This window comes from Hyperolius riggenbachi, chromosome 3 (assembly GCF_040937935.1).
Source record: "Hyperolius riggenbachi isolate aHypRig1 chromosome 3, aHypRig1.pri, whole genome shotgun sequence".
NCBI lineage: Eukaryota > Metazoa > Chordata > Amphibia > Anura > Hyperoliidae > Hyperolius > Hyperolius riggenbachi.
The window spans coordinates 487,316,093-487,343,686 of NC_090648.1; the positions used below are offsets into that span (position 1 = coordinate 487,316,093).

General features: G+C 45.4%; 1 protein-coding gene across 1 annotated transcript; it reads left to right on the forward strand.

Moving 5' to 3' along the window:
• Positions 1-27,594, forward strand: LOC137561724 (hepatitis A virus cellular receptor 2 homolog). The gene is made up of 6 exons (XM_068273062.1): positions 1-151; positions 5,574-5,627; positions 18,359-18,444; positions 20,846-20,969; positions 24,132-24,168; positions 26,400-27,594. The coding sequence occupies exons 1-6, from the start codon at positions 61-63 to the stop codon at positions 26,464-26,466; spliced, it is 459 nt and encodes a 152-aa protein (XP_068129163.1). The 5' UTR covers positions 1-60; the 3' UTR covers positions 26,467-27,594.

Here is a 27,594-nt window from a genome sequence, read left to right on the forward strand (position 1 = left end):
TACGAGCTACTGGAGGACATCCCAGGAGGGAATGTATCGCTGACCATCACTAATATAACTATGAAAGACCAAGGAGCTTACTGCTGCCGGGTGCAGATCCCTGGACTGGGTAATGACCAGAAACATGTAACAACACTTAAAGTACACAGAGGTAAGAAATCGTTAAATATTTCAAAAATTGGCCACTCAAAATGTATCTCCATTTACAAAAAAGAGGCTGCACAGCTTTCAGTGGGACCAGTATGGAAATCCAGTCATTTACAATCAACTGTAATAAATATGATACCCTCTCTACTGCCATCCATTGCCCCCTGTTATAGCAATGCCCTCTGCTGCCCCCATAGTGCCCTCTGTCGGCAGGTACAGACCACTAGTACCCTTCAACATAATGGGCCTGCTTGTGGCTCCAGTCCATGATGTGGCACACAGTGGTACCACCTGCGTGATTGTCAACACTGGTGGTACCACTTCACGGCCATATTTACCATAAGGCACTGTAGGCACGTGCCACAGGCGCCTGATCATTTAGGGGCAGCTCATTCCCCTCCCCTAGCGCCTCCATCCTTCCATATGCTGATTCCTGAGCAGAGCGTAAATGAGAGTTTAGTCACACAGCTCTTGGTATTCCACTGACAAGATCTACCTTCAGTCAGGGCACCACTAGCTACTTAATACTGGGTACCTAATGCTACACCTGTAGCTACCTATAATGGGCAAGGGAGAAGTCACAGCTGAGTCAGCCAGCACACTTGCAGTCACAGTGCAGTTCAGCAAAAGTTTGTAGGTTCATGGAGGGCGGAGTCTAGGGTGACAGGACATCTGTGCCTATAGGCTCCTGTGATGTAAATCCGGGATGTGACATAGCAGAGAGCCACATGAAAGCTGATCAGACTGAAGGTTACATAGTGGACTTACCTTTAAAGAAACTAAAACGGAGTAACTGACCACTCTTGGTCTAAAAAGGGATTCTTTGCGTGCATGAAAAAAGGGCACCGTGAAAAAAGGGCCCGGGTTATTAACAAATTTGGCGCCAGGTATTAACGAAATTTGCTAACGAGAATCATCGTTGTCAAGCTTTATTAACAATAATTACTGTTCCAAAAAAACAAATGAAAAATAACAACGAATAAATATTAACGTTAAATATCGTAACGTTTTTCGTCAATACTGCTTAACCCAACCCTACCCTCACACAGAACCCTCTCCTGGTGGTGCCTAAAACTAACCACTCCCCTAGTGGCATCTAACCCTAACCACCCCACTGGTGGTGCCTAACCCTAACCCCCCGGTGGTGCCTAACCCTAACTACCCCCCCTGGTGGTGCCTAACCCTATCCACCCACCGGTGGTGCCTAACCCTAACTACCCCCCCTGGTGGTGCCTAACCCTAACCCCCCGGTGGTGCCTAATCCTAACCACCCCCCCTGGTGGTGCCTAACCCTAACCAACCCCCCTGGTGGTGCCTAACCCTAACCACTCTCCTTGGTGTTGCCTAACACTAACCACTCCCTCTGCAGAAACACCCTTTTAGATATATTAATGATAATAACTTTGAAAATGGAAAATCTGTACTTATTAATGAAATAATATGACAAAAACTATACCGTTATAAACTTTTAAACGATAACTACCTCAAAAACTATAACATTATAATGCTATTAACAAATTTTTTTGCGGCGTCCTTTTTTCATGCTTTTTTTGGCGTATTAACGATAATTGCATTAAAGCCTATGGCGCCGCCCTTTTTGTCCACCCTCAGCTGGCGCCCTTTTTACCTGCTCCCGATTATTTTTTTAAAGTAGGACTATGTGTGTTCAGAACAATCATCCACTTACTGAAGTCAGTCAGGAGTATCGAGGCAACACAGATGGAGTTGCTTTGCCTTCATACATTGCTTTGATACTCATTGATAATCTGCAGTTTGTCTACTTCCTGCTTTCATGGAAGCAGACATATTGTTAACATCCTGTGTTTACAAATTAGCTGCTCTTCCATGGCAGTCATATTCAGTATACAGGGAAACAAAAGAAATGATGATAATATCCTCTCAGGTGTGCCACAACACCTACATAGACTTTATACTAATAAAAAGGATATATGTAGCAAAAAACTGAAGAAACTTAAAGAGTTTATATGCAAAAATACAAAAGATTTATTATTGAAGACAACACTTGTGCAAAAATATTTATAAAAAGTATCCGTCAGGGAACATTTTCCATAGCAGTAGGAGAACAGAGGCGCCAGCAGGATAAAAGTGGATAAAAACTTTAAAATTTGCTGGGAGGAAGCGGTGGACTTACCTCCATAAAGCAGACACGAAAGACTGTCTGAATAGTAGTCACATTTATTAATTAGTACCCCAAAACAGTGCAACGCGTTTCGCAGGCCCAGCCCGCTTCATCAGGCAATAAAAATGGGGACAAGACTGTAGACAAGAGACAGTACATTATGCTATAGTAAATTCTGCAAATTTGCATATTAATATATTGCATATCATAAAGCATACCATATGAAATAAATAGCTTCGTGGAGATGGCATAAAAGAGTTGGGTGTGCAAGTAGACAATAGGGGGTAGAGGCTATGGTGCTCGTGATAGTAATGGGCTATGGGGTGTTATTTTACACAGATTTGCAATGAGTGGTATTGGTAATGGAAAAGGGTATATGTCAGCAAGAGTAATGGGTAATAGAGCATTGAGAAGAGAACAGGGGGCCAGAAATACAGGGTAAAGTGAGCAAATAAAATAACATAAAGAACTCACCAGAATTTCAGCAATAGCAGGTGTAGCGCCTCAGTGAAGTGGTGAGGACGCTCAGCTCCTTATATATACAGGTTCTTGCTAAAAGGGCCAATTAGATGTATGGGAGGTATTTGGTGGGCGGGGTTAGGGTGAGTGTGCGAGCAGCCAATGGGCTCTCGCCACCTGTGTTCAGTGAATTGGGTTTTTGGGAAGGGTGGGTGGGGTTAGGGCGGGCTTGTGAGTAGCCAATGGGCTCTCGCCACCTGTGTTCGGTGTATTGGGTAGTTGGGGGGCGGATAGTTGGCTTGGCTTTTATGCCATCTCCACGAAGCTATTTATTTCATATGGTATGCTTTATGATATGCAATATATTAATATGCAAATTTGCAGAATTTACTATAGCATAATGACTGTCTCTTGTCTACAGTCTTGTCCCCATTTTTATTGCCTGATGAAGCGGGCTGGGCCTGCGAAACGCGTTGCACTGTTTTGGGGTACTAATTAATAAATGTGACTACTATTCAGACAGTCTTTCGTGTCTGCTTTATGGAGGTAAGTCCACCACTTCCTCACAGCAAATTTTAAAGTTTTTATCCACTTTTATCCTGCTGGCGCCTCTGTTCTCCTACTGCTATACCGTGTCCACCCCTGGTGGAGGGGTGATCTACCCCCTTTCGCATCTACAGAGAGTGACTTCTTATCCCTGAGTGAGGACAGGTCTAATCTCTTCACCTGCCTATACAGTGGTTGCCTCTGTGGTAACCCACGTTTGTGAGTATAATTTTCTCACGATAACCTTTACTTCATTTATGCTTAACATACTACACTATATTGGGCTCTCGGTTTCTCTACACTTTATCTTCCATAGCAGAAAATGGCAAAAATGCATCAGTTGTTAACATCAAGATTAGTGCAGTTGTGCAAATTGAGGCGACAGACTTGTTTCGGGATAGACCCTTCATCAGGCCTCCACAAATAGAGACAAATCTGTATAGTTAACACATGTTCTTAATAAACATCTGGACAACATCAAGCCAGGTATAACCACTCATCCAATTTTCAGACACAGGAACCGCACAAGGCAAGAGCTGGAGAGGAATGGCCTTTCCTCCAGCTCCTGCCTTGTGCGGTTCCTGTGCGGTTCCTATTTGTGGAGGCCTGATGAAGGGTCTATCCCAAAACAAGTCGCCTCAATTTCTTCAAGTTTCTTCAGTTTTTTGCTACATATATCCTTTTTATTAGTATAAACTTCCATGGCAGTCAGCTGACACAGCTGATAGATCAAATTACAACTTGTGCTTAATCACAGATGAGGTGGAATCAGACAGGCTTAACTCTCTAAATACATACAGGGTGCACTTCTCTATGTTTTCCTTCTGTCCTGTGCAAGAGTTCAGGTCCACTGTAAGTCTATTATCTCACCGTTGGTGGGAAGTTGGGTCATCTAAACCCCTCACCAGTGTATTTAGAGAGGAGGACCAGGGTACAAACATTACCCCAGAGTGAAGAGGGGCTTGTAATCTGATTGGTATGTGGTTTATGTCCAGGTACCATATATACTTGAATACAAGTTAACCTCGTGTATAAGTCCACTCCAATATTCAACCCTCTTAAGCTGGAATTTTTATTGACTCAAGTATAAGTCTACCCAGCAAAGTTAATGACTGCACTTGGGGCTCAGGAGGGGTTAATGACTGCACTGCCTATAGTATTGCAGCCATTAACCCCTCCAGTTCCTTAAATGCAGCCAATACCTCCTCCATGCCCACAAATGCAGCAATTATTCACCCCCCTTCCTGCAGCCCAATATTTCCCCCCTGCCCCTTTCCTTGTTAACTGTTGTGGCCAGGACTTTCACACCTGTGCTTTCCTGTCATTTCCTTTCCTCAAAGTATCACTTATCATAGGGTGAATTGCTGGAAATGGGAATTTTTTTTTATTTCATTTTTTTTAATTTAAGCATTTATATAGCGCCGACATATTACACAGCGATGTACAGAGTATATTGTCTTGTAACTAACTGTCCCTCAGAGGGGCTCACAATCTAGTCCCTACCATAGTCAATGTATGTATCGTGTAGTATATCTATTGTAGTCTAGGGAATTTCGGGCATGACCCAGTCATGCATGGCAAAATAAACTTGATTCTGATTCTGATTTAGGGGTAAGCCAATTAACTTATCTGTATGTTTTTGGGATGTGGGAGGAAACCAGAGTGCCGGGAGGAAACCCACATTGTCACAGGGAGGACATACAAACTCCTTGCAGATGTTGACCTGGCTGGGATTTGAACCAGGGACCCAGCTCTACAAGGCGAGAGCGCTAACCACTACGCCACCATGCTGCACACGGAAGGCGTGTCCCTATTAGTACACACATTACTCAGTGTTGCCAGTGACTCGTGTATAAGTCGACCCCTATACTTTGAGTGAATCAGACCTAAATTTCTAGACTTATACTCGAGTATATACAGTAATCCAATTTTGTGTGCATCCCATTTATTATATTACCTCATACATATAACTGTACTACTGTGTCCCTCATTTTTATTCCATTGTGCCGTTAAGACCAACAGCCCTATAGACTGCTAATAATTCCATCTTGCCTGCACATTTAATGCAAACTGTATGTGCAGCTTTGAAACTGCATAAAAATAGCATTACATTTGTATGCAAACCAGAATTATTTGCATTTCAGTGACCATCTCTAGTGAATACAAACCCCATCATATTATAGAATTATCATCATCTCATGGAATATCTGAGAAATATGTGAGACTGTGTGTTTTATGCCTCTGTCAGACTGTCAACCTGCCGGTATTTTGTATTCCACAGCACCAAAGAGCACCAAACCTGCAGTCACAACATCGCTCCTCGGTCACACAGACGGTATGTTTCATCCTCTTACTAAGCTTTTAAATATGTTTCTGCATTTCAGATGATACAGAGCTGTTTAATTTTTCTTACAATGGAGCCCCAAGGGTTTCTGTGAAACTTTTGGGGGGCTTCTATTCAGGGGCATCGCCAGCGTACAAGTGAGGCACGCTCACACTTGGAGCGTCACTGTAAAGGGGGCCTCGCTCTGTTGCTGGCGCTCCCCGCTGCGGTTCTTACTAATTCTGGATCCCCCTCCTGTCCAGCGGCTAATACTATCCACCACACATCAGCAGTGACATGCAAGCAGGCAGCGAGGCAATGCCCAATAACGATGCTGTCTGCTGTGTACAGGAAGTGATATCTGTTTATTTCCTGTACACACAGTAGACAGTACTGTTACTTCGCGTGGAGGGGGGCCTCAAATTATGGACTGCTTGGGGCCACCAAAATCTTAGCTGCACCACTGCTTCTATTATTAGTTTATAGTCTAGTATACTATAGTATAGTCCAGAAATCCCCCAAAAAACTCAACCTGGCTGCAGTGCCAAAATGAACTTCTTTTCATATCAAGATATCGAGGTCAGCATCACCATATACCGTATATACTCGCATACAAGCCGAATTTTTGACCCCCAAAAAGGGGGTCAAAAGTTGGGGGGTCGGCTTGTATGCGAGTCTTCCCTGGTGGTCTAGTGGTGGGTGGTGGATGGTGGGTGGTCCGCGCCCCGCTCCCCCCCCTCCCCGCTCCCCCCGCGGCCGCCGCTGCTATTACCTGCTTAGGCAGCGGCCGCTTCCTAATCCGCGTTCCCCTTCTGTTTCAGAGTCTATCACAGCAGCGCGCCTGGCGCTGCTGCTGTGACGATGCAGGGGGCAGGAAAGAGCGGTTCCCTTGGTAGCGGCGATACAGATCACCGCTATAGGGAGCCGCGCTCTTTCCTGCCCCCTGCATTGTCACAGCAGCAGCGCCGGGCGCGCTGCTGTGATAGACTCTGAAACAGAAGGGGAACGCGGATTAGGAAGCGGCCACTGCCTAAGCAGGTAATAGCAGCGGCGGCCGCGGGGGGAGGGGGGAGCACTACCTACCTATGCTGGGCACTATACTGGCTAAACTGGGCACTATACTGGCTAAACTGGGCACTTTACGAGCCCCACTGGGGCACTATACTAGCTAAACTGGGCACTATACTGGCTAAACTAGGCACTATACTGGCTAAACTGGGCACTTTACTAGCCATACTGGGGCACTATACTGGCTAAACTGGGCACTATACTAGCCATACTGGGGCACTATACTGGCTAAACTGGGCACTATACCAGCTAAACTGGGCACTATACTAGCTAAACTAGGCACTATACTGGCTAAACTGGGCACTTTACCAGCCATACTGGGGCACTATACTAGCTAAACTGGGCACTATACTAGCTATACTGAGGCACTACCTACCCATACTGGGCGCTATACTGAGCACTATACTGGCTAAACTGGACACTTTACTAGCCATACTGGGGCACTATACTAGCTAAACTGGGCACTATACTAGCTAAACTGAGGCACTACCTACCCATACTGGGCACTATACTGGGCACTATACTGGCTATACTGGGCACTATACTGGCTATACTGGGCACTATACTGGCTATACTGGGCACTATACTAGCTATACTGGACACTACCTACCTATACTGGGCACTATACTAGCTATACTGAGGCACTACCTACCCATACTGGGCGCTATACTGGGCACTATACTGGGCACTATACTAGCTATACTGGGACACACTGGGGGGCTGCACCAATCCAGCATTTCCTACCCCCGGCTTATATGGGGGTCAATCATTTTTCCCTGGTTTTTCAGGGAAAAGTTGGGGGGTCGGCTTATATGCGGGTCGGCTTATATGCGAGTATATACGGTATATAAAAACAGCATTCTTATTTACCTATTTACATATCTATGTATCAAATTCAATAAAATCAGTTCTTCAATCAAATTGTCACGTTCTGAGATGGTAGATAGGCCCAGAGAGAGTCTGATTGCCGGTAATCTGCAGTATCACCGGAATGCAGATATATATCTGATTATAAGTGAGCTGCAGTCTCACCGACAATCCGATATATTAACTAACCTCTGGCACCTAAAGTGTGTAGTGATTGGTGCAACAGTAATACTAGAGGACTAGGCCTCAGTACAGCAAGGCGTACTGTACAGATTCCCTCCGCAGCCCAAACTCTCCTAGACAGGAGGAGTCGGGCAGCCAACAGGAAGGATATACTGAAAGTAACCCTCAATAGGAAGGGTCACTGACAGTGCGAGGAACCGCCTCTAACAGCAAGGTCGGTTCTCGAGGTCGGACAGGCCAGGTCGTACACACACAGACAAATAAGGTACAATATCAGGAGGCAAAGGCGAAGTCTAAGAGCGAGCCGGGGTTCGGCAACAGGAGATCAGAAATATCAAGGTACAGTATCACAAGTTCAGAGGCGAAAACGAGAGACAAGGCAAGGTCGGCAACAGGAGATCAGATCGGCAGAAGTACAAGAGGATGAGGCAAGGGCAAGGTCAGAAACAGGCAAAAAGGTCAAAGGCACAGATAAATCACAATGGTATGGTCTTCCAGTACCTATATATTGGCAGCACCAATATATAGGTATACTGTGGATCCGAGAGCTAACACAGGTGTGATCGCTACAGCGGACACAGAATACTGACAGTCTGCTGCTTAAATGCAGACTGTCACTTCAGCAATCTCCACCCCCCCCCCGATGACGTCAGAAAAGGGGCGGCAACTGTCCCGGCAATCTGCTCATGGGATCCTCCTTCTCAGGGCATAAAGGGCGTGACGCTCCGTGCGTGCGCGCGTTGCCCTGCCCTGCTGAGACATGCTCCTGGTGACCCGTTGAGCGGAGGAGGAGGCCGCCGGGACAGACCGGAAGTTCGGGGTCCCGATGACGTCAGCCGCGAGCGCGGCGTTCGTACTACCGCTGGCGGTGGGGGTGAGTCCATGCCTGACATTACCCCTCCCCTGAGGCGTGGTCTCCGAACGCGCCAATGAAGGTCTATCAGGATTAGTATCATGAAATTCTCGTATGAGTTCCTGTGCATGAAATTGATGTGCTGGTACCCAGGATCTCTCCTCCGGGCCATAACCCTTCCAATGAACCAGGTATTGAAGAGAATTCTGAACAAACCGGGAATCCAGAATTCTCTCAACCTCATATTCAGGTTCACCGTCAACAAGCACAGGAGGAGGACCAGAGTCCGCATGTACTGCGGGTTTCAGTAATGACACATGAAATGTTCTTACTCCCCGCATTGACTGAGGTAATGTCACTTGATAAGATACCCGATTGATCCTTTTAGCTATAGGATATGGACCTATAAATTTAGGTCCCAGTTTTGCTGATGGCTGTCGTAAGGCGATGTGCCGAGTAGAGATCCAGACAAGATCTCCGGGAGAAAACTCCCACTCGGGAGAACGCCTTCGGTCAGCCTGTTGTTTCTGGACCGACACTGTTTTCTTTAAATTATTATTAACCTCCCTCCAAAGAGATCTTAACGTCTCTTGCCAGACCTCCAGAGCAGGGAAAGGTGAGGTCCTGACAGGGAGTGATGAAAACCTTGGGGACCTTCCATTGACAATTTGAAAAGGTGAAAACCCTGAGGAAGAACTCCGAAGATTATTATGGGCAAATTCAGAATATGGTAAGTACTGAACCCACTCCGTTTGATTGTCAGCCACATAACATCGGAGATACTGTTCCAAGGACTGATTCATTCTCTCCGTTTGCCCATTGGTCTGGGGATGAAACCCAGAAGAAAAGGAGAGGGTGATCCCCAGTGCCTTGCAAAATTCCCTCCAGAATTCCGAAACGAACTGCACCCCCCTGTCAGATACTATGTTTTCAGGAACCCCGTGAAGACGAAGCACGTGGATCACGAAAAGATCAGCAAGTTCTTTAGCGGAAGGAAGTTTCTTCAAAGGTACAAAATGGGCCATTTTAGAGAATCGGTCAACAATGACCCAAATCACCGTATTACCCTCCGAGGGTGGTAACTCCCCCACAAAATCCATGGATACATGAGTCCAGGGCTCGGAGGGTATGGGCAGCGGCTGGAGGGTACCCACCGGAGATACACGTGAAGGTTTACTCCGTGAGCACACTGAACAAGATACAACAAAATCCTCGACATCACTCCTCCAAGAAGGCCACCAGACGCTCCTGGACAATAATTCTCTAGTTCGAGCCACTCCAGGGTGACCAGCTAGCTTATGAGCATGAAAGAATTGAAGTATTTGTAATCTGAACTGTAACGGTACAAACATGAGATCGGACGGTTTCCCTGCAGGACTATCCTGTTGGTAGGGAAGCAGAACAGATGCAATATCCCCCATCGAGTCTATACTGGCTAACACCACCTTCTCGGATAAAATTGGCTCTGGTTCGGAGGGCAGTACTGATTCAATGTCAAAGCATCGTGAAAGAGCATCAGCCTTGATATTTTTGCTTCCAGGTTTGAACGTGATGATGAAATCAAACCTAGAAAAGAATAAAGACCACCGTGCCTGCCTGGGATTTAACCTCTTAGCCCCCTTCAGATATTCCAAGTTCTTATGATCTGTATAGACCGTAATAACATGTTCCGCCCCCTCCAGCCAGTGTCGCCACTCTTCAAAAGCCAATTTTACAGCCAATAACTCCCTGTTCCCAATATCGTAATTTCTCTCTGCCTCAGAAAATTTTTTCGAAAAAAATGCGCAAGGGTGAAGTCTCCCTTGTGATCCGGAGTACTGTGACAAGACTGCCCCAACCCCAATTTCTGATGCGTCTACCTCCACGATGAAAGGCCTGGATGAATCGACATGGTGCAAAATGGGGGCAGAACAAAAAGCAGTTTTAAGACTCGAGAAAGCAGAAATGGCTTCAGGAGACCAATTGTTAACATTAGCCCCTTTCTTAGTCATGTCAGTAAGGGGGGCTACCAGAGCAGAGTACCCCTTTATAAATTTCCTGTAATAGTTAGCAAAACCCAGAAAACGTTGTAAAGCTTTTAGACCAACTGGTTGCGGCCAGTCCAAAACTGCCGCAACTTTACTGCTATCCATAGCTAACCCAGATCTGGAAATGATATAGCCAAGGAATGGAACTTCATTGATCTCAAACAAACATTTTTCCAACTTGGCATATAATGAATTCTCCCGTAACTTTTGTAATACATATTGGACCTGAGACCTATGCTCCTTGATATTACGAGAAAAGATCAGAATATCGTCCAAATAAACGACCACAAATTTCCCCACCACCTCCCTAAAAATGTCATTAACTAATTCTTGGAAAACAGCGGGGGCATTACACAGACCGAAGGGCATGACTAGGTATTCGTAATGCCCATCCTGAGTATTAAATGCCGTCTTCCATTCGTCACCCTGTCTGATTCTGACCAGATTGTAAGCTCCCCTGAGATCTAGTTTAGTGAAGATCTGGGCACCTGTGACCTGAGAAAAAAGGTCATCAATCAGGGGAAGTGGGTAACGGTTCTTTATCGTTATGGCATTAAGGGCTCGATAGTCGATGCAGGGACGCAGCCCCCCATCTTTTTTCTTCACGAAGAAGAATCCTGCCCCCGCGGGAGACCTAGAGGGTCTAATGAACCCCTTATCTAAGTTCTCCTGAACGTACTCCCTCATGGCCACCTTTTCGGGTCCTGTGAGATTATAAAGATGACCTCTAGGGGGCATGGTTCCTGGTCTAAGCTCGATTGGGCAGTCATAAGGCCTGTGAGGAGGTAGTGAATCGGCCGATCGAGGACAAAACACATCGGCAAAGGAGCTATAAGGCTGAGGTAAACATTGAGGAGTTAAGTGAGTGGCACGAAGAGGGCATTTTGATATGCAGTGCTTCTGACAGTAGGATGACCAAGACAGCAACTGACCAGAAGCCCAATCGATCTGTGGAGAATGTAGCCGTAGCCAGGGAAGACCCAGTATAATCGAGCAAGAAGGCATTCTGATAAGGTAAAATCGTAATTTTTCACAATGTAATACCCCAACGGTACAGATTAATTCAGGAGTAATAGAGACAGGTTGACTACCTTGTAATGGGGAATCGTCAATTGCAGTGACTATAATGCGTTTCTCAAGAGGAACCACTGGAATGCCTAATTTAAGTGCTAAATTAAAATCCATAAAATTGGCTGCGGCGCCCGTATCAACAAAGGCCTGCAGTGCAATGTTTTGTTTGTCCCAAGAAATGGAAATAGGAAATAGGATTTTATCTTTTGGAGGTATGAAATTCTCGCCCAGGGTAGTACCCCCGACTAACCCTAGGCGGAGAAGTTTTCCGGCTTCTTGGTACAAACAGAGGCGATATGACCTTTGTCCCCACAATATAAGCACAAACCCTCCTTCCTCCTTCTTAATTTCTCTGTCTCAGATAATTTAGAGTGACCCAGCTGCATGGGCTCCTCAGTAGAAGAGGAAGAGGCAAAACTTGTGGAAGGCTGTGAGCGCATGAAGGGTCGTTGCCTGGTAGACCTGTGAAACCGTACTCTGCGGTCAATCTTGATAGCAAGACTTATAGCCTCATCTAAAGTTCTAGGTTCAGGATGACTCAACATTAATTCTGACACAGAATCAGACAACCCCGTTAGGAAGCGATCCAAGAGAGACTGCGCCTCCCACCTGGTGGAAAATGACCATTTGCGGAATTCTGCAGCATAGATTTCCACTGAGTTCTGACCCTGTTTGAGTCTTTTTAGTCTCCTCTCAGCGGTGGCGGAAGTATCTGGATCGTCATATACGACCGCCATGGCTTCGAAAAAATTTTCTACAGAGGTAAGAGCCTCATGACCCAAGGGTAGACTGTAGGCCCATGTCTGTGAGTCTCCTTGCAAAAGGGTTTTTATGAGCGTGACCCTTTGCAATTCAGAACCAGAGGAAATGGGACGCATTTGAAAATATGATTGACACCGATCCCGGAAATTACGGAAATCGGAGCGTTCCCCTGAAAACAACTTGGGTAACGACATTTTGGGTTCAACTGGCAAAACAGGAGTGGGATTAACTGGTGCCTGCAGGTTTTGCACAACCTCTGCTAGTCGGTTAAGCTGGACCTGTTGATCTTTAACGGTCTGGTTTAATTGAGTGACGGCTGTCGTCAAGTTGTTAACCTGCTGGACCAGAGCATCCATTTTATTGGTCCGCTGTACTGTCACGTTCTGAGATGGTAGATAGGCCCAGAGAGAGTCTGATTGCCGGTAATCTGCAGTATCACCGGAATGCAGATATATATCTGATTATAAGTGAGCTGCAGTCTCACCGACAATCCGATATATTAACTAACCTCTGGCACCTAAAGTGTGTAGTGATTGGTGCAACAGTAATACTAGAGGACTAGGCCTCAGTACAGCAAGGCGTACTGTACAGATTCCCTCCGCAGCCCAAACTCTCCTAGACAGGAGGAGTCGGGCAGCCAACAGGAAGGATATACTGAAAGTAACCCTCAATAGGAAGGGTCACTGACAGTGCGAGGAACCGCCTCTAACAGCAAGGTCGGTTCTCGAGGTCGGACAGGCCAGGTCGTACACACACAGACAAATAAGGTACAATATCAGGAGGCAAAGGCGAAGTCTAAGAGCGAGCCGGGGTTCGGCAACAGGAGATCAGAAATATCAAGGTACAGTATCACAAGTTCAGAGGCGAAAACGAGAGACAAGGCAAGGTCGGCAACAGGAGATCAGATCGGCAGAAGTACAAGAGGATGAGGCAAGGGCAAGGTCAGAAACAGGCAAAAAGGTCAAAGGCACAGATAAATCACAATGGTATGGTCTTCCAGTACCTATATATTGGCAGCACCAATATATAGGTATACTGTGGATCCGAGAGCTAACACAGGTGTGATCGCTACAGCGGACACAGAATACTGACAGTCTGCTGCTTAAATGCAGACTGTCACTTCAGCAATCTCCACCCCCCCCCGATGACGTCAGAAAAGGGGCGGCAACTGTCCCGGCAATCTGCTCATGGGATCCTCCTTCTCAGGGCATAAAGGGCGTGACGCTCCGTGCGTGCGCGCGTTGCCCTGCCCTGCTGAGACATGCTCCTGGTGACCCGTTGAGCGGAGGAGGAGGCCGCCGGGACAGACCGGAAGTTCGGGGTCCCGATGACGTCAGCCGCGAGCGCGGCGTTCGTACTACCGCTGGCGGTGGGGGTGAGTCCATGCCTGACACAAATGTTTTCTTTTTTTAAATATTATTTTGGGAGTTAAAGTGCACCTGAGGTAATGAGATAAAATTAACATGTGTATGTACAGTGCCAGACATATTAACTTTGCGTCAGGCTTGGGGGTATAACTCTCGGAGTCAGCGTTTATGTCCCAGGCTATAAGGTTCGCTCTTCACCTAGCTGTCCCTGCCTGGCACACCACTATCTGACACCTACACTGTCCCTACCTGGCACACCACTAGCTGACCCTAATTAGGACTTAGGCGAGCAGGGCATACAAGCTGACGTAGAAGACAGATATACCACCCGGAGCCACTAATGAGACTAGTAACACAGTTCAACAGTTCAGAGGTATCACATAGGTCATTACCTGAATCCAGAGGAATGAAGCAATCAGTGTCGAGAGTCAGTAGTAACAGGGATTACAAGCAAGTTCCCAGACAATCCAGATAACATGCAAGAGATATCCAATAACAGGCAATGGTTGGTCCAGGCAGCAGGCAAAGAGTATCCAGTAAACAAGCAAGGGTGAGTCCAAGCAGCAGACAAGAGAGTATCCAGTAAACAGGCAAAGGTCAATCCAGGCAGCAGACAAGAGAGTATCCAGTAAACAGGCAAAGGTCAATCCAGGCAGCAGACAAGAGAGTATCCAGTAAACAGGCAAGGGTCAATCCAGGCAGCAGACAAGAGAGTATCCAGTAAACAGGCAAGGGTCAATCCAGGCAGCAGACAGGCGATATCCAGGAAGCAAGCAAGGGTTGATCACAGCAGACAGGAATAGTCAAATACAAGGGAAGGTCAAAATCCAGTAATAAGTAATCAAAGAGTACTGGGAACACGCCCTCCAGCTATCAGGATGTGCGGCCTGTGAGCCACTGACAGCATCATCAGTGGGGAACAAGCGACGAGACCCGGAAGCGACAGCTTCGGATCGGTTCTCGGAAGAATTCGTTATACTTTGTACTTTGTTTTTCTTTTTATGCCTGGAAGAGTTAACCATTCAGGTGTGCGAGGGACAGTTTCTTTCTTGTTGTTTTGTACATAGAGCTGGGCCAAGTCAGAGGCTGGGTGGGCTCCAGCCTCTGAGCACACTGGCTGCCAGGATGGGGAGAGGGGAACCGACATCTTAATCTAATTTCTCTCTCTCCTCCGCCCCTCTTATGCAGGTTGTGTGTGGTGCGTGCAACCCCCTCCCGCTTGCAGTGTTCCGGAGAGCAGCGCAGCAGGGGGCGGGGAGGATTACAAGCCCACACACACTCACATATCCTTATCCTAATTAATATTTTACTGGTCAGAGGGTCTGCCTAATACTGTAGGGGGCACATCTGGCTCTTGTACTGGGGAGGGAGCTAATACTGGGGGCACGTTTGCTACCCATACTGGGGGAAGCACAGTTCGGGGGTGGGGTTGCATTTTGGAATCTCAACCTCTAGTGCTGGAGAACCTTGTCCCGGCCCTGTTTATACAGGTACACTGCTCTATCTACCCCAAATCTACTTGACGTGCTGGACGCCAGGTTGCCAAGGAAGTGTAGAGAGGTGAAGTCTGCACACTCCAAGTAGTAGAAAAGTCCAAGTTTGTTAAACAAACAGGTACAGTATAAAAATGGCTAACATGTTTTGGACTGTGCATCCTTAATCATATCCCTATGGGACTATGACTAAAGGGATCTTAGCAGCTCCCGGTTTCAAATAGCTAAAAGGGCTGGCATGTTTGAGAAGTTAACCCCCCCCCCCCCCCCACTCCATTTTCACTGCTAATATCAAGGGTTTGTGCGAAGTTCATTAAGTGTGACTCATCTTATCTGTTTGAAGCACAGTTAGCTTCTGGGCAATTAAGTCTAATTAGAGTCTTTATCTGCCTTCCATTTTCTGTGGCTTGGAGATGGCTTGCAGATAGAGGAAGTCGAGGAAGTAGAAGAATACTGCCTGTAATTAACCTTTAAATGTAAAAAGATGAGGTAAAATGAAACTTTTTATAGTAATGAGCCACACTGTTAGTATGCATTTTAAATGTGCTTTTGATATGCCCTGGGTGCTAAAAATGGTGCTTGGTTCACTTTAAGAACGCACAGTCCAAAACATGTTAACTGTTTTTATACTGTACCTAATTGTTAAACTTTTGGACTTTTAAACTACTTGGAATATGCAGACTTACACTGCGGAAAACCTCCACAAGTGTATAATCTGAGAGAACCCAGCAATGGTGCAATGCACCTGTAGAGGGGAATTCCTGCCAGCAGATGGAGCCGTGGAGTACAGAATAACAGATCCTCTGCACAGCCACAGATGCCAGAAGGAATTGTACGAGGAGAAGCAATGCAGGGCAAGATAGCCCTTAAAGAGAGAGCACAACGACAGGGTGTATGTGTGTCCACCAATCTAGTCGCCATCCAGCGACGATGAACACACAACCGTGAAGATCAGGTGGGAAAGCAATCGCAAAAGATGGCGATTGCTAACAGCGACACAAGACTGAATAAGCACAGAGAAGGGATTTATGTATGTCCACCAATCTTGTCGCCAACCTGCGACGGTGAACACACAACAGAGGAAACCAAGTGAGAATGCAATCGCAAGAGAAGCGATTGCAAATGAGAATGAGCACAGGGACAGAATGTATGTGTGTGCACCAATCTAGTTGCCAACCCGCGACGGTGCACACACAACAGCAGAAACAAAGTAGGAATGCAATTGCGAGAGAGGCGACTGCCAGAAGTGACACAAGACTTAAGCAAGACAGAGCACGAGAGTAGCAAAGGCACAGCAACAACAATGAGAAGATAAGGAAAATAACAAACGCTAACTAAACGTGAACACCGCACTCATTCGCAACAGCAAACGCGTTCACGGCGCGGCCTCCGCACGTTAAGCGCAACAGAGACAAGCACGCCACCCTAACTAACCAACGACACACAAACATGAAATAGAGAACGCAAGCGCTTGCTTAATGGTTACCTCACCGAGCCTACAGCAAGCGTTCATATCAGACAAGACAGACAGACGGACGGGAAACAGGAATAGGACAGATAAGGTCCACCACTCTTCCGCCAGAGCGAGTGCGATCCGGGTTCAGGGACAGGACATGAAAGATCCACTGCTCTTTCCGCCAGAGCGAGTGTGAACCAAGTACTGAAACAGAGCTAGCAGGATCCACTGCTCTTTCTGCCAGAGCGAGTGCGAACCAAGTACTGAAACAGAGCTAGCGAGATCCACTGCTCTTTCCGCCAGAGCGAGTGCGAACCAAGTACAGAATAGGTTTAGCAGGATTCACTGCAAAAGAGATAGGTGAGGTAGCTAGTAGCAACCGCTGCTCTAGCTTACACTCCAGGAACACAGATCAGAAGGATCCACAGCCGCTACCGCTAGAGGCTAGTGCGATCCAAACAAGACAGACAGATGAGGTAGCCAGTAGCAACCGCTGCTCCAGCTTACACTCCAAGAATACAGATCAGAAGGATCCACAGCCGCTACCGCTAGAGGCTAGTGCGATCCAAACAGATGAACAGAAGGGGCTACCAGTAGCAACCACAGCTCTGGTTAGCACCCCCCAGACAGACAGAATGATTTCCTGTCGACCACCGCTGGCGACAGGACAATCGCAGCAAAGAGGCAACACAGACAGAACAGAAAAAGCAACCTGACTAGCACTAGAGAAGCTGCCTAGTGCAGTCCCAAGAATTACTCTAAGATAACTTTAGCAAACAATAGCAGGGCTGACACTCCAGGAGTGTTTCAGCAGTAACAAACCATGATGACCAGCGAAGGACTTTGGAATCACATGGTATTTATGCTGCAAGCCTTCAAGGGAGGCGACTAGGGAATTTGCATTAACAGTATATGCAAATTCCTCAGCAGAGCAGGTCTGAAGCTTGCAAAGCAAAGACAGGTCTCTTATCCAGAGACCTGCACCCCACAGAGTCAAGGAATGGTCAAACAGCTGTCTGCCTGTGCAGCCAGCTGAGCGGATCATTACAAGGGGATAGATAAAAAGAGTTTATGGTTCATGTATTTTAGCTCTGGGACACTTATTAGACTGCCATTGAGCAGAGACAATAAAGCATTAAATCTTGCTTTGTAAATGTTTGAGCATAAAATAAAACCATGGGATATCTAAAAAAAGGGTCATTTTTAGGAGAAGGAGGAAACATACAACTGTTTATCTCATCAGTTTATTTTCACCGTGGATAGACTTTAAAGAAAACCACGGTTAGCAGCAAAAACTTTTTGTTTCGAGCTCCTCCCCTTTTTCAATCCGTTTAGCAATTGCTCCCCCTTCCTGTTTCCTTTATACTTAACCAGTTATGCTGCTAACCTATCAGAGACATGGTGCACAGGTGATGAAGACACACCCAGCACTGGAACCGTGGACTCTATGAGGGTCCGGAAGTCTCTGGACCATCCAGATGCTTCCAGCTACTGAGGTATCTAACTTTTGTTTTTTTAACTCAGTTCAGATGTAATTTAAGTGAAAGTCACTAACACTTTAATAATTTTCTTGTTTTCTGTTTGTTTGTTTTTTAGCCACCAGCTATGTAAATAGAAAAATTGGGGATGGTACAAACAAGCCCCTCTCTGGCATCATACCAGACCCCGCCCAAGGAACCCAGGTATGTAGATGAGCCAATCAGGTCTTTTAACTCAGCCATCTCAGTCTTAGCATAGGAGGGCGTCCTTATGGAAGCATCCTTCCATAGTTACATAGTTATTTGGGTTGAAAAAAGACACACGTCCATTGAGTTCAATCAGAAAACAAAGTACAACACCAGCCTGCTTCCATTACGTATCCCTGTTGATCCAGAGGAAGGTGAAAAACCCTTACAAGGCATGGTCCAATTAGCCTCAAAAGGGAAAAATTCCTTCCCGACTCCAGATGGCAATCAGATAAAATCCCTGGATCAACATCATTGGGCATTACCTAGTAATTGTAGCCATGGATGTCTTTCAACGCAAGGAAGGCATCTAAGCCCCCTTTAAATGCAGATACATGGTGCATTTGCTGTAGGTCACAGTGGGGGCTCACTGCTTCATTCACTAACTCATGTGTCTCCCTCCTAATGTCTTCAACCCACTACCCTCTGTAGACTGTAAGCTTGCAAGGGCAGAGACCTCCTCCTAGAGTTTCTTATACGTAATTGATCATATGAACATGTACCAATTTTAGTTATATCTCACACCATACACTTATGTATGTATTTGTATTGCTGGATGTCCTGATTGTACAGAGTTTTGAACTTCTCACATATCTATGCTCCCCAATATTTGTATTGTACTCTGTACAGTGCTATGGAAGATGTTGACGCAATATAGATACAAAAAATAATAACAGCGGAAACCGTGCAAAGGCAAATCTTTGGCTACAAGAAGACAGTGATCTTAATTTACTATGCTTTGTATGACACGGGGATCCTAGTTACCTGGGTGCACAGAGATCCATAGCTCCACCATTGAAATGAATAGAGAATAGTGCTTGTGTGATCATCTCTGGGCATTGCCCTGCATGAATGAAAAAAACTTGCTGCAACCAATCCATGTGGTGGAATGACTGCTGAAGACCATGTGCAATTGTATGAAAAAAGTAGGCTTGGGGAGGGGAGTCAAAAACAGAAGCCAAAAATCATTTAGATTGGGTTGTCAGGAGGGAGGAGCCAGTGTGTTGGTTGCTAAACGCCCTGACCTTACATGAAACAACCACCAATTGCCCAATGTGGTATCCTTCCTCGCTGTTCCAGATATTCCTAGCGTAGCAGCAACAAAGGTTAACACTGGGGACATTGCTCACTGAGCACAACATTGTGGGGCTCCACCTTTCGAACAATACCATCTCATAAGAGAGAGGTCTATGAAAGAGGTAGACAGACATCCCCCCCCCCCACACACACACACACACACACACACCACTTCCTCTTGCACAGCCCCCTCGGAAATGTTCAAGAACAAAGGGCTCATCTCCTCCTCTAGTGTGCCCAGGAGGAGGTGAGTGAAATTTTCCACGATTGCTCTTAAAGTTTTTGCAATCCATGCTCCTATAGGGAGCCATTGCACTGGCAATTTGCCAAATGCCCGTGGTATCAAACAGCCCTTAAAAAGACACTGAAGACTCTTTTTTTACCTTGTTTTTTTATAAAGTCCTCTTCAGTGAAAGAAGACTGAGAGGGGCGGGGAGAGGCGGAGATTGACTGGAGAGGAGGCAGAGCTACTGAGCAAAGCTCTGCCTCCCTCGGGCAGCAAAATCAGCGACCTGCAAAGTCGTGGAACTTTGCAGAGCTATTTCTGGGCAATAAATCACTCGTTCTGCCGTGGGACGGCAGCGAATCCGCTTAGAATCTAATGCTGAAGAGGACTTTATAAGAAAATGAGGTAAAGAAAAGAGACTTTGGTGTCTCTTTAAATGATTACCCCATCTCAACAAAAAAAATAGTGTGTGTATTTTTATTTTCAAAATCTGTATATTTCTATTTTCTTTTCTGCAACATTCTTTCACCATCTGTTAATGTGTATGCGGTGACGTCATTCTTCAACCTCCTTCTGTAAACCTCTTTCTCACAGTCTTCGCTTCTTCCAGTCTTCTTCCTTCTAGAACCTTGTTGGCAGAAATACCTACCATACGTTGTTCCCACCTGGACTACCGACAAAGCACTCCTCAGGACTCACCACAATACTAGCTCAGCGAAAGCACCTGAATTTGCCAACGGGGTTTCCTATTGGTCTATGCACTGACCAATGGGATTTCTACCTGTCATCCATCACATTAAATCAACAGTAAGAAGGCAGGACAAGTAAAAGAGGAGGAGTTTCCTCCTTACACAGTGATACTTCCTCCTCATTCCGCAGTACTTCTCCAGGGTGTTGCTCAGAAAAACAAACAATTGTTTTGATCTGCAGTTTTTACTGAATTATAATAGTTTACATTCATGGTTTCTTACAAATGCCACAATTCTTGTACAGAATTGATTTTTTTTATAGTAGATTTAATAAACGGGACTTACACTTAAAATTTGTACATTCCAGGGCAGCCTGCAGTCCGAAGAACCTGAAGAGTCTCCGGTGAAGAGCGACTCCTTAATTCCTATTATTGCTGGAGTTGTGGTTTTCATCATCATGTCGGTGTGTCTTGGAGGACTTGCGTACCTGTGTAAGCGACTTCTTTAATTTTTATGTAGCGAGACAGACTGGATCGCTAATGAATGTAACGGGGCCTCTTAGTGGATACCGCCTCCAGTGGCACCCTGCCTCCCAGAATCATGCAGACACCAGTATCAATGCAATATATTTATTCCCCACAGACCAACGTGATCTAATGGTGTGACGTAAGCAATAGAAAATATAGCACTAATCAAACACTTGTTAACTCAGCAAGATCATAACAATAAAAGTAATATACCGTACACATTCAAAGTGCATCAAAAGTGTATGTCCAAAGTAGCCACCTCCTGCGCCCCTCCAGTGTCACTCTAAACAAGTGTACACTAGACTGGCGCAGAACGCACCGCAGCAAAGGGACAAGCTTAATAAACTGCAATCAGCACACGGTAGTAACCTCTTGCGCCCCTCGAGTGTCACTTTAAAGAAGTGCACACTACACTGGCGAAAGACGCACAACCATAGCAAAGAAACAAACTTAAGAAAGTGCCATCAGTAGCACAACCTTATTTAACTCCCGACTGGCCAGTGGGCTATAATGCAGTTCTGCACTCGGGGTACCCCTTTAAGGAATGTTATGTGCACAGTTGGGCGCCTTGTGAAGAAGGTGCAGCAGCAAGTAGACTCCCGATGCACTCAGCAATAGCAGCATAGATGCCAGTGACGTGAGAGGGGACAGGTTAACCAGGCTATAGTTCAGAATGGCAGGCTATGGCAAACAGTCCTGACATACACTGTCCACAGTTTGTTGTAAGAGGAGCGGTATGACTCCCCAACCTCTCATCTAGGTTAATGCCCCTCTATCACTGCAAAGATAGTTCCTACCATGAGGTGCAGGGCCAGTCCCTGATATTGGTCACTCAGCAGGTGCAGAACTCCCAGGCAGAAGTTTTGAGGAGACTGAGATTCACAAACTTTGTAATCCAGCTAAAATATTTCCTTCTGAAGTCCACATGGCTTGTACAATCCAGACTCCACCAACCTCACAGGTTCACACAGTTCTGGTCTGGCAGCTGAATCCTTTCTCCAAGATTCAGCTCAGGGTGCAGCAATCTGTGTCACTCACAGGATCCCTTCTTCACACTCAGCAATCAAATGGAAGCCAGTCCTATGGATTTAGGCCTGAAGATCCAGTCCCAGTCACTCCAGACCTCACTCCCCAGGCTCTAGGCACACCAGCCACACCTCAGCTCCCAGCAGCCTCTGCTCACTCCAGCCTCTCTTCTAGAATTCTCTGCAGTCTTAAAGGAACTATGCCCTCCAAAGGCAGCAGTATATAACATAACAATAACAGCACATTATATGGTGTTACATTTATATCAGTTTTCATGCATTGTTTATTGAATTTTAACCACTCTAGACTCAATTGTATTCTTAAAGCGGTATTGTCACCATAAAAATCAAATTTCAACAGCAAGTGGTCTGAGTGTATTAAGAGTGATAAAGATGCTAATCCAGCATTCAAAACTTTCAAAACTTTTTCTGCTGTTATGGTTTGGAGTTATCACATACCTTAGGCGCCCTGGCCCTTTAATAGCCATTGCCAAACAGTTGCATGCTGGGGGGATATTTTTATCGATAATGTAATCCTCCTCTTCCCTTTATTTCCCTGCCTAGCTGCCTAGCTGACAAACGATCCTCTGCTCACTTGTGTTTACAAGCAAGGCTTAGGTGACTCAGCGATTGGAGGAGAAAAGAAAAAAAAGTTAAGGGAAGAAATTACATCAGTATTTAGCCTCAAACTGTGGGCAAAAGACATGGTTCCCACCAGGAACAGAATTCTCTTCATTTACTATATAAAATTCATTGAAATCAAAACGTGGACAGTACAATACATGTGTTATGATAGTAGATCAAACATTTATCTACTTATATATATGTTTTTTTTCCCCTGGCATAGTATGGCTAATCCTACTGCTTTAAAGGGATACTGTAGGGGGGTCGGGGGAAAATTAGCTGAACTTACCCGGGGCTTCTAATAGTCCCCCGCAGACATCCTGTGTTGGCGCAGCCACTCCCCAATGCTCCGCCCCCACCTCCGGTTCACTTCTGGAATTTCTGACTTTAAAGTCAGAAAACCACTGCGCCTGCGTTGCCGTGTCCTCGCTCCCGCTGATGTCCCCAGGAGTGTACTGCGCAGACACAGACCATACTGGGCCTGCGCTATGCGCTCTTGATGACATCAGTGGGACCGAGGACACGGCAACGCAGGCGCAGTGGTTTTCTGACTTTAAAGTCAGAAATTCCAGAAGTGAACCGGAGGCGGGGCCGGAGCATCGGTGAGCGGCTGCGCGGGCACAGGATGTCTGCGGGGGACTATTAGAAGCCCCGGGTAAGTTCAGCTCATTTTCCCCCGACCCCCTACAGTATCCCTTTAAACCCGTTGTAGAGTTTGCTTTCATCTGCTTAGACGCTCCTTGATTAGATGGTGCAATCCAAGCAGCAGTAAGTTCCACCTTCACAGAGCCAGATACTGAGGGCAATATCAAGTGGGTAGTTGATCATTCCAATCAATTTTACGATTGGTAATCCATCTGGAGGGAATTTCATATAAACAAAAGTGTACCATGGCCGGCCGCTACATCCAGTCATTTGTTTCCATGCAAGTTATTGTCCCTGTCGCATGTGCATGAATGATTGATCATTATTCGCCAGCAGTGTTATTGCTCGTTAATCAAATACTTAAGAAAAAGGGACACTTAAGCCACACCCATGCCACACCCCTGGTCACACCCCCACCACGCACCTAGTCATGCATACCATAAAGATTTCATAAGAAAAATATGTTGTTTTATAATTCAAACCACACTGGTCCTTTCTATCCTGGTTCATTTTCCTTCATAGTAACATTTTAAAATGAGTAACATATCAATTTAAAGGATGGGAATAAAGTTTAGAGTCCATCAAACACATTTTTAGTATAGAAATATATATATTTATATAGAAAGAGGGAAAAAGTCCTGAAAGAGGGACAAATGAGGGGGAAAGAGGGACAGGACTCCGAAAGAGGGACAGTTGGGAGCTATGCATGTATATTATGCTGTAGCTGTTTTGGAATGTCTATATAGCTTGAAAACAGCACAGAATTAATTGGAATTCCCTTTGAGTAAACCGGACTTTAAAGATAAAATGTTATATTCTGTTTTTTCCACAGGGAGATACTATAAAATAAGAAACAAAGACACAACAAGGTATGTAGTAACTACCAGTGTTAGTTTTTATTGTCAAACACTGCAATGTAGCATATACTGTATGTGGCAAATCAGTACACTAAGTACTCAAACTCTGTAATGATGTATCATTAACACTAGATGGCAATATAGCACAGGAATTTTACAACACTGACATGTGGTACAAGGGACATGGGGCAACTAGAAAACGTGAATCCTTATCGCAATTGTTGAGCACTTTTGGTAGCAGTTTTGGAGCGATGTCTGACATTTTTAAATTGATTTTGAGTTAAATGCAAGTGATTTGTACAGCGATTAAGATTTGTGATTTCATAGCGATTTTGTATTTCCATAGGTTTTGTAGTAAAAGTGTTGCAAAATCACATTCTACAGTGATTGGAAAGTGATTTTGTGCGAATCTATACTTTGTATTAAAGTGCAAACGCTCCAAAAATTGTTGCTGGACTTGCGATTGTGATATGGTGAAATCATAATCGCTCCTGTAGGATCACCTTGGATCAAGATCAGTGACTTTTGTTACAGTAATCTAGCGCTTTTGAAATCACTGGGGATGTTAAAGTGTAACAGAAACAGCTCCTGTTGGCCCCACCCCAGAAGCGTAGCTATGAGGGAGCAAGGGGGGACATATTTCCCTGGGCGCAGCACTGTGAGTGCACTCATGACAGCCGCTGCACTCCCATGCATGTGAGAGTCGGCTCCCTGGCTGCCCGAAGTGCCCCTGCTTCTCTCCCTCCCTCTGCAGAGAAGTGCAGAAGTGATTATAGCAGCAGAAAAAACGGGGCACATCTGGCTATCTATGGGGGGGGGGGGGTACATTTAGCTATTTAAAGGGGAGCACATCAGGCTATCTGAACAGGGGAAGGGGCACATTTGGCTATCTATAGGGAGAAAGGGGTAACATATGGTTATCTATAGGGGGAAGGGGGCACATCTAAACAGCATTTGCGTATTTGACTCCACCTATGACCACAACCACATTCTGATGTGTGACCACGCCCATTTTGTCCAGAGGAAGGTGCAAACACTGTCTTTGTCCCAGGCGCGGAGAACCCTAGCTATGCCTCTGCCCAGGCCTAACTCCTATAAGCCTGTTATTACTTTTTATTTTTTTTTTGCAAAAGGTCCCCTGCACTTATGCACTTCCCAGGGAAGGAGAGACGGGCTGTCTCTGAACATACCACCTATATATGTGATAAGGTGCACTTTGATTTGATTCAGTGCAAAAACCTTATGAGCGATTTGTATGCAGTTGGGTCCAGTTTGCATGGACCCACAATGTAAGTTGTTTTGTTTTAACTTTGACTAGTGTGGAATAAAATTTTAACCCCTTGTGACAATCCTACTAAGCCTGGCATATTGTTTGTCCCATGGTGGTGGACACTGTGTACCCTTTTTGAGCACTGGGGTGGCTGCAGGCTATAGCAACAGGATTGGGGTGATAACAGCGCTGAGGAATATATGTACAGTCTTTACAGTTCCACTTTGGATTGGAATCTACCTCTGGCAGCTAACTCTTTTCACTTGTGTGAAGCACTTGATAAACCCTCTTTGCAAACAGCAAACATGAGCATTGTTTTCTTTTGCCCCTGTGCAGCCGCATACTGCTCACTTTTTCATCACCCATCATCTCTCCTTCCCTCTCCATACAACAGCACAGATGGCTTGCCTATAGCCGAGCAGTGAGTCTGTACAGCGTACATTCAAAAAAGCTGCCGCCTAACAATAATGATCGTTAAAGAGTGACAGACAGGTGTTGGAAGATTTGTACATGAGCATTAAAGGAATCTGAGCTGTGTTTACCTTCAAGAGTTGTTGCCATTCCCCCCATCCTGTAAGCCATGCCCCCCCCCCCCCCCACCCCACCACCACCACCACCACCACCACTTTCTCAATCCAGAACTGCAGGTTGAAGCACCCATCCCTGGCCGCCGTAATCATTCCAACTAAAAGGCTGAGGAGCAGGCTTTGCTCAGCGAGCCAGAGTGGGAGGAAGAGAGAGGCAGCGGTCGGCTGATTCACCTGACTGCTGTTTTAGAAGCTATAAGTATTTAGAATTTGCTCTTTCCAACAGAACTACAGTAGATGGCAGGAAATATTTCATTATATATTTTACAAATCTCAGCAAGTTTGTGTCATTTGTATGCAGTTTTCAAACACACAAAACAACGGACTGAATACAAAGCAGTAAAGCTGACAAGATACCAACATGTCTCCTTTTCATTCTGTTGCAGGGATGTAATCACACTGCAAGGTCTGCAGGGGGAGCAACACCAGGCAGAGGAGAATATTTATTCATGAAGGCAGAAGATGATTCATCCACAGAAAATCATTTCTTTGTGTCTGTCATTAGCTGGACACAATGCTGATGGCGCTATTACGAGCCACTGATAGCCTACGGATTTCAGAAGTCAAACGCCACTTGGGGAAAGTGAACAAAAAGTTTTAAGAACTGCCTGAAGAAGGGTGTACTTTGATTTTTTTTCGATTTTTTTTTTACGTATGACATTTTGAGATTGTTGGCACTGACAGGTCAGCTACATAACCTGCACTCTCTGTTCTATGGAGGTCGCCAAGGCACCTAAAATGTATTTAATTTGCAGTGTTTCTATTGAACATCTGTGATGTTTCTAATGAACAACAACTTAAGTTTGCTTCAGACACTAAAGTGGTAACTCTGCCTCTAAGCTACCCTGATAGTAGTGTGTTTACACTACAAAGGCATATTAAAGAGGAGCTGTCAGCCGTACTATCTCAGAAATAAAAACACATATATTATACAGTAAGTAGATAAATACTTGCTCTACTTACATAACAGATGTATTGCACTGTCCACATTTTTAGTGATTTTTCTACAGTAAAAAAAGAGAAAATCTTTCTTAGCATTTCCCATATTAACTATTTTAAGCCAATCCTGATGTAATTTCCTCCTTTACTCTCTTCTGCCTGATTTGCCCGCCCTTTACTATAGAAAGAGCATTGTCTCAGCATGAGAAATATTGGCCAATCAGAGAGGAACAGAGGTGTGGAAGGGGAAAACAGGAGGGAAAGAGGCTTAGTTAAGTCTGAGGGGAACTAGAGAAGCAGAAAAGGACAACCCAGCATGCCCTGCAACTTCCTTTTTTGTGTACCAAATTTTGTGTGTACCAAATAAGAGTCCGGTAAACTGGGGAATGATCATTTATCAACAAGAAAAGTAATAGTGATTTTAACTTTTGGATTGCCTGGTTAGCATCCTTATTACTTGTTTACCAGATAAAAATAAAGAATTGATGTTTTTTTTTATGCCCGATAGTCACACTTTAAGCAATGAACCAGTGCTGTAAACACTTCACAGCTTTTAGACTCCCCAGCAAAAAAAAAAAAAAGTACTATATCACCTGAAAACACCATCAAATGTGCACCAAAGTGTATGTATGGAATTTTCTT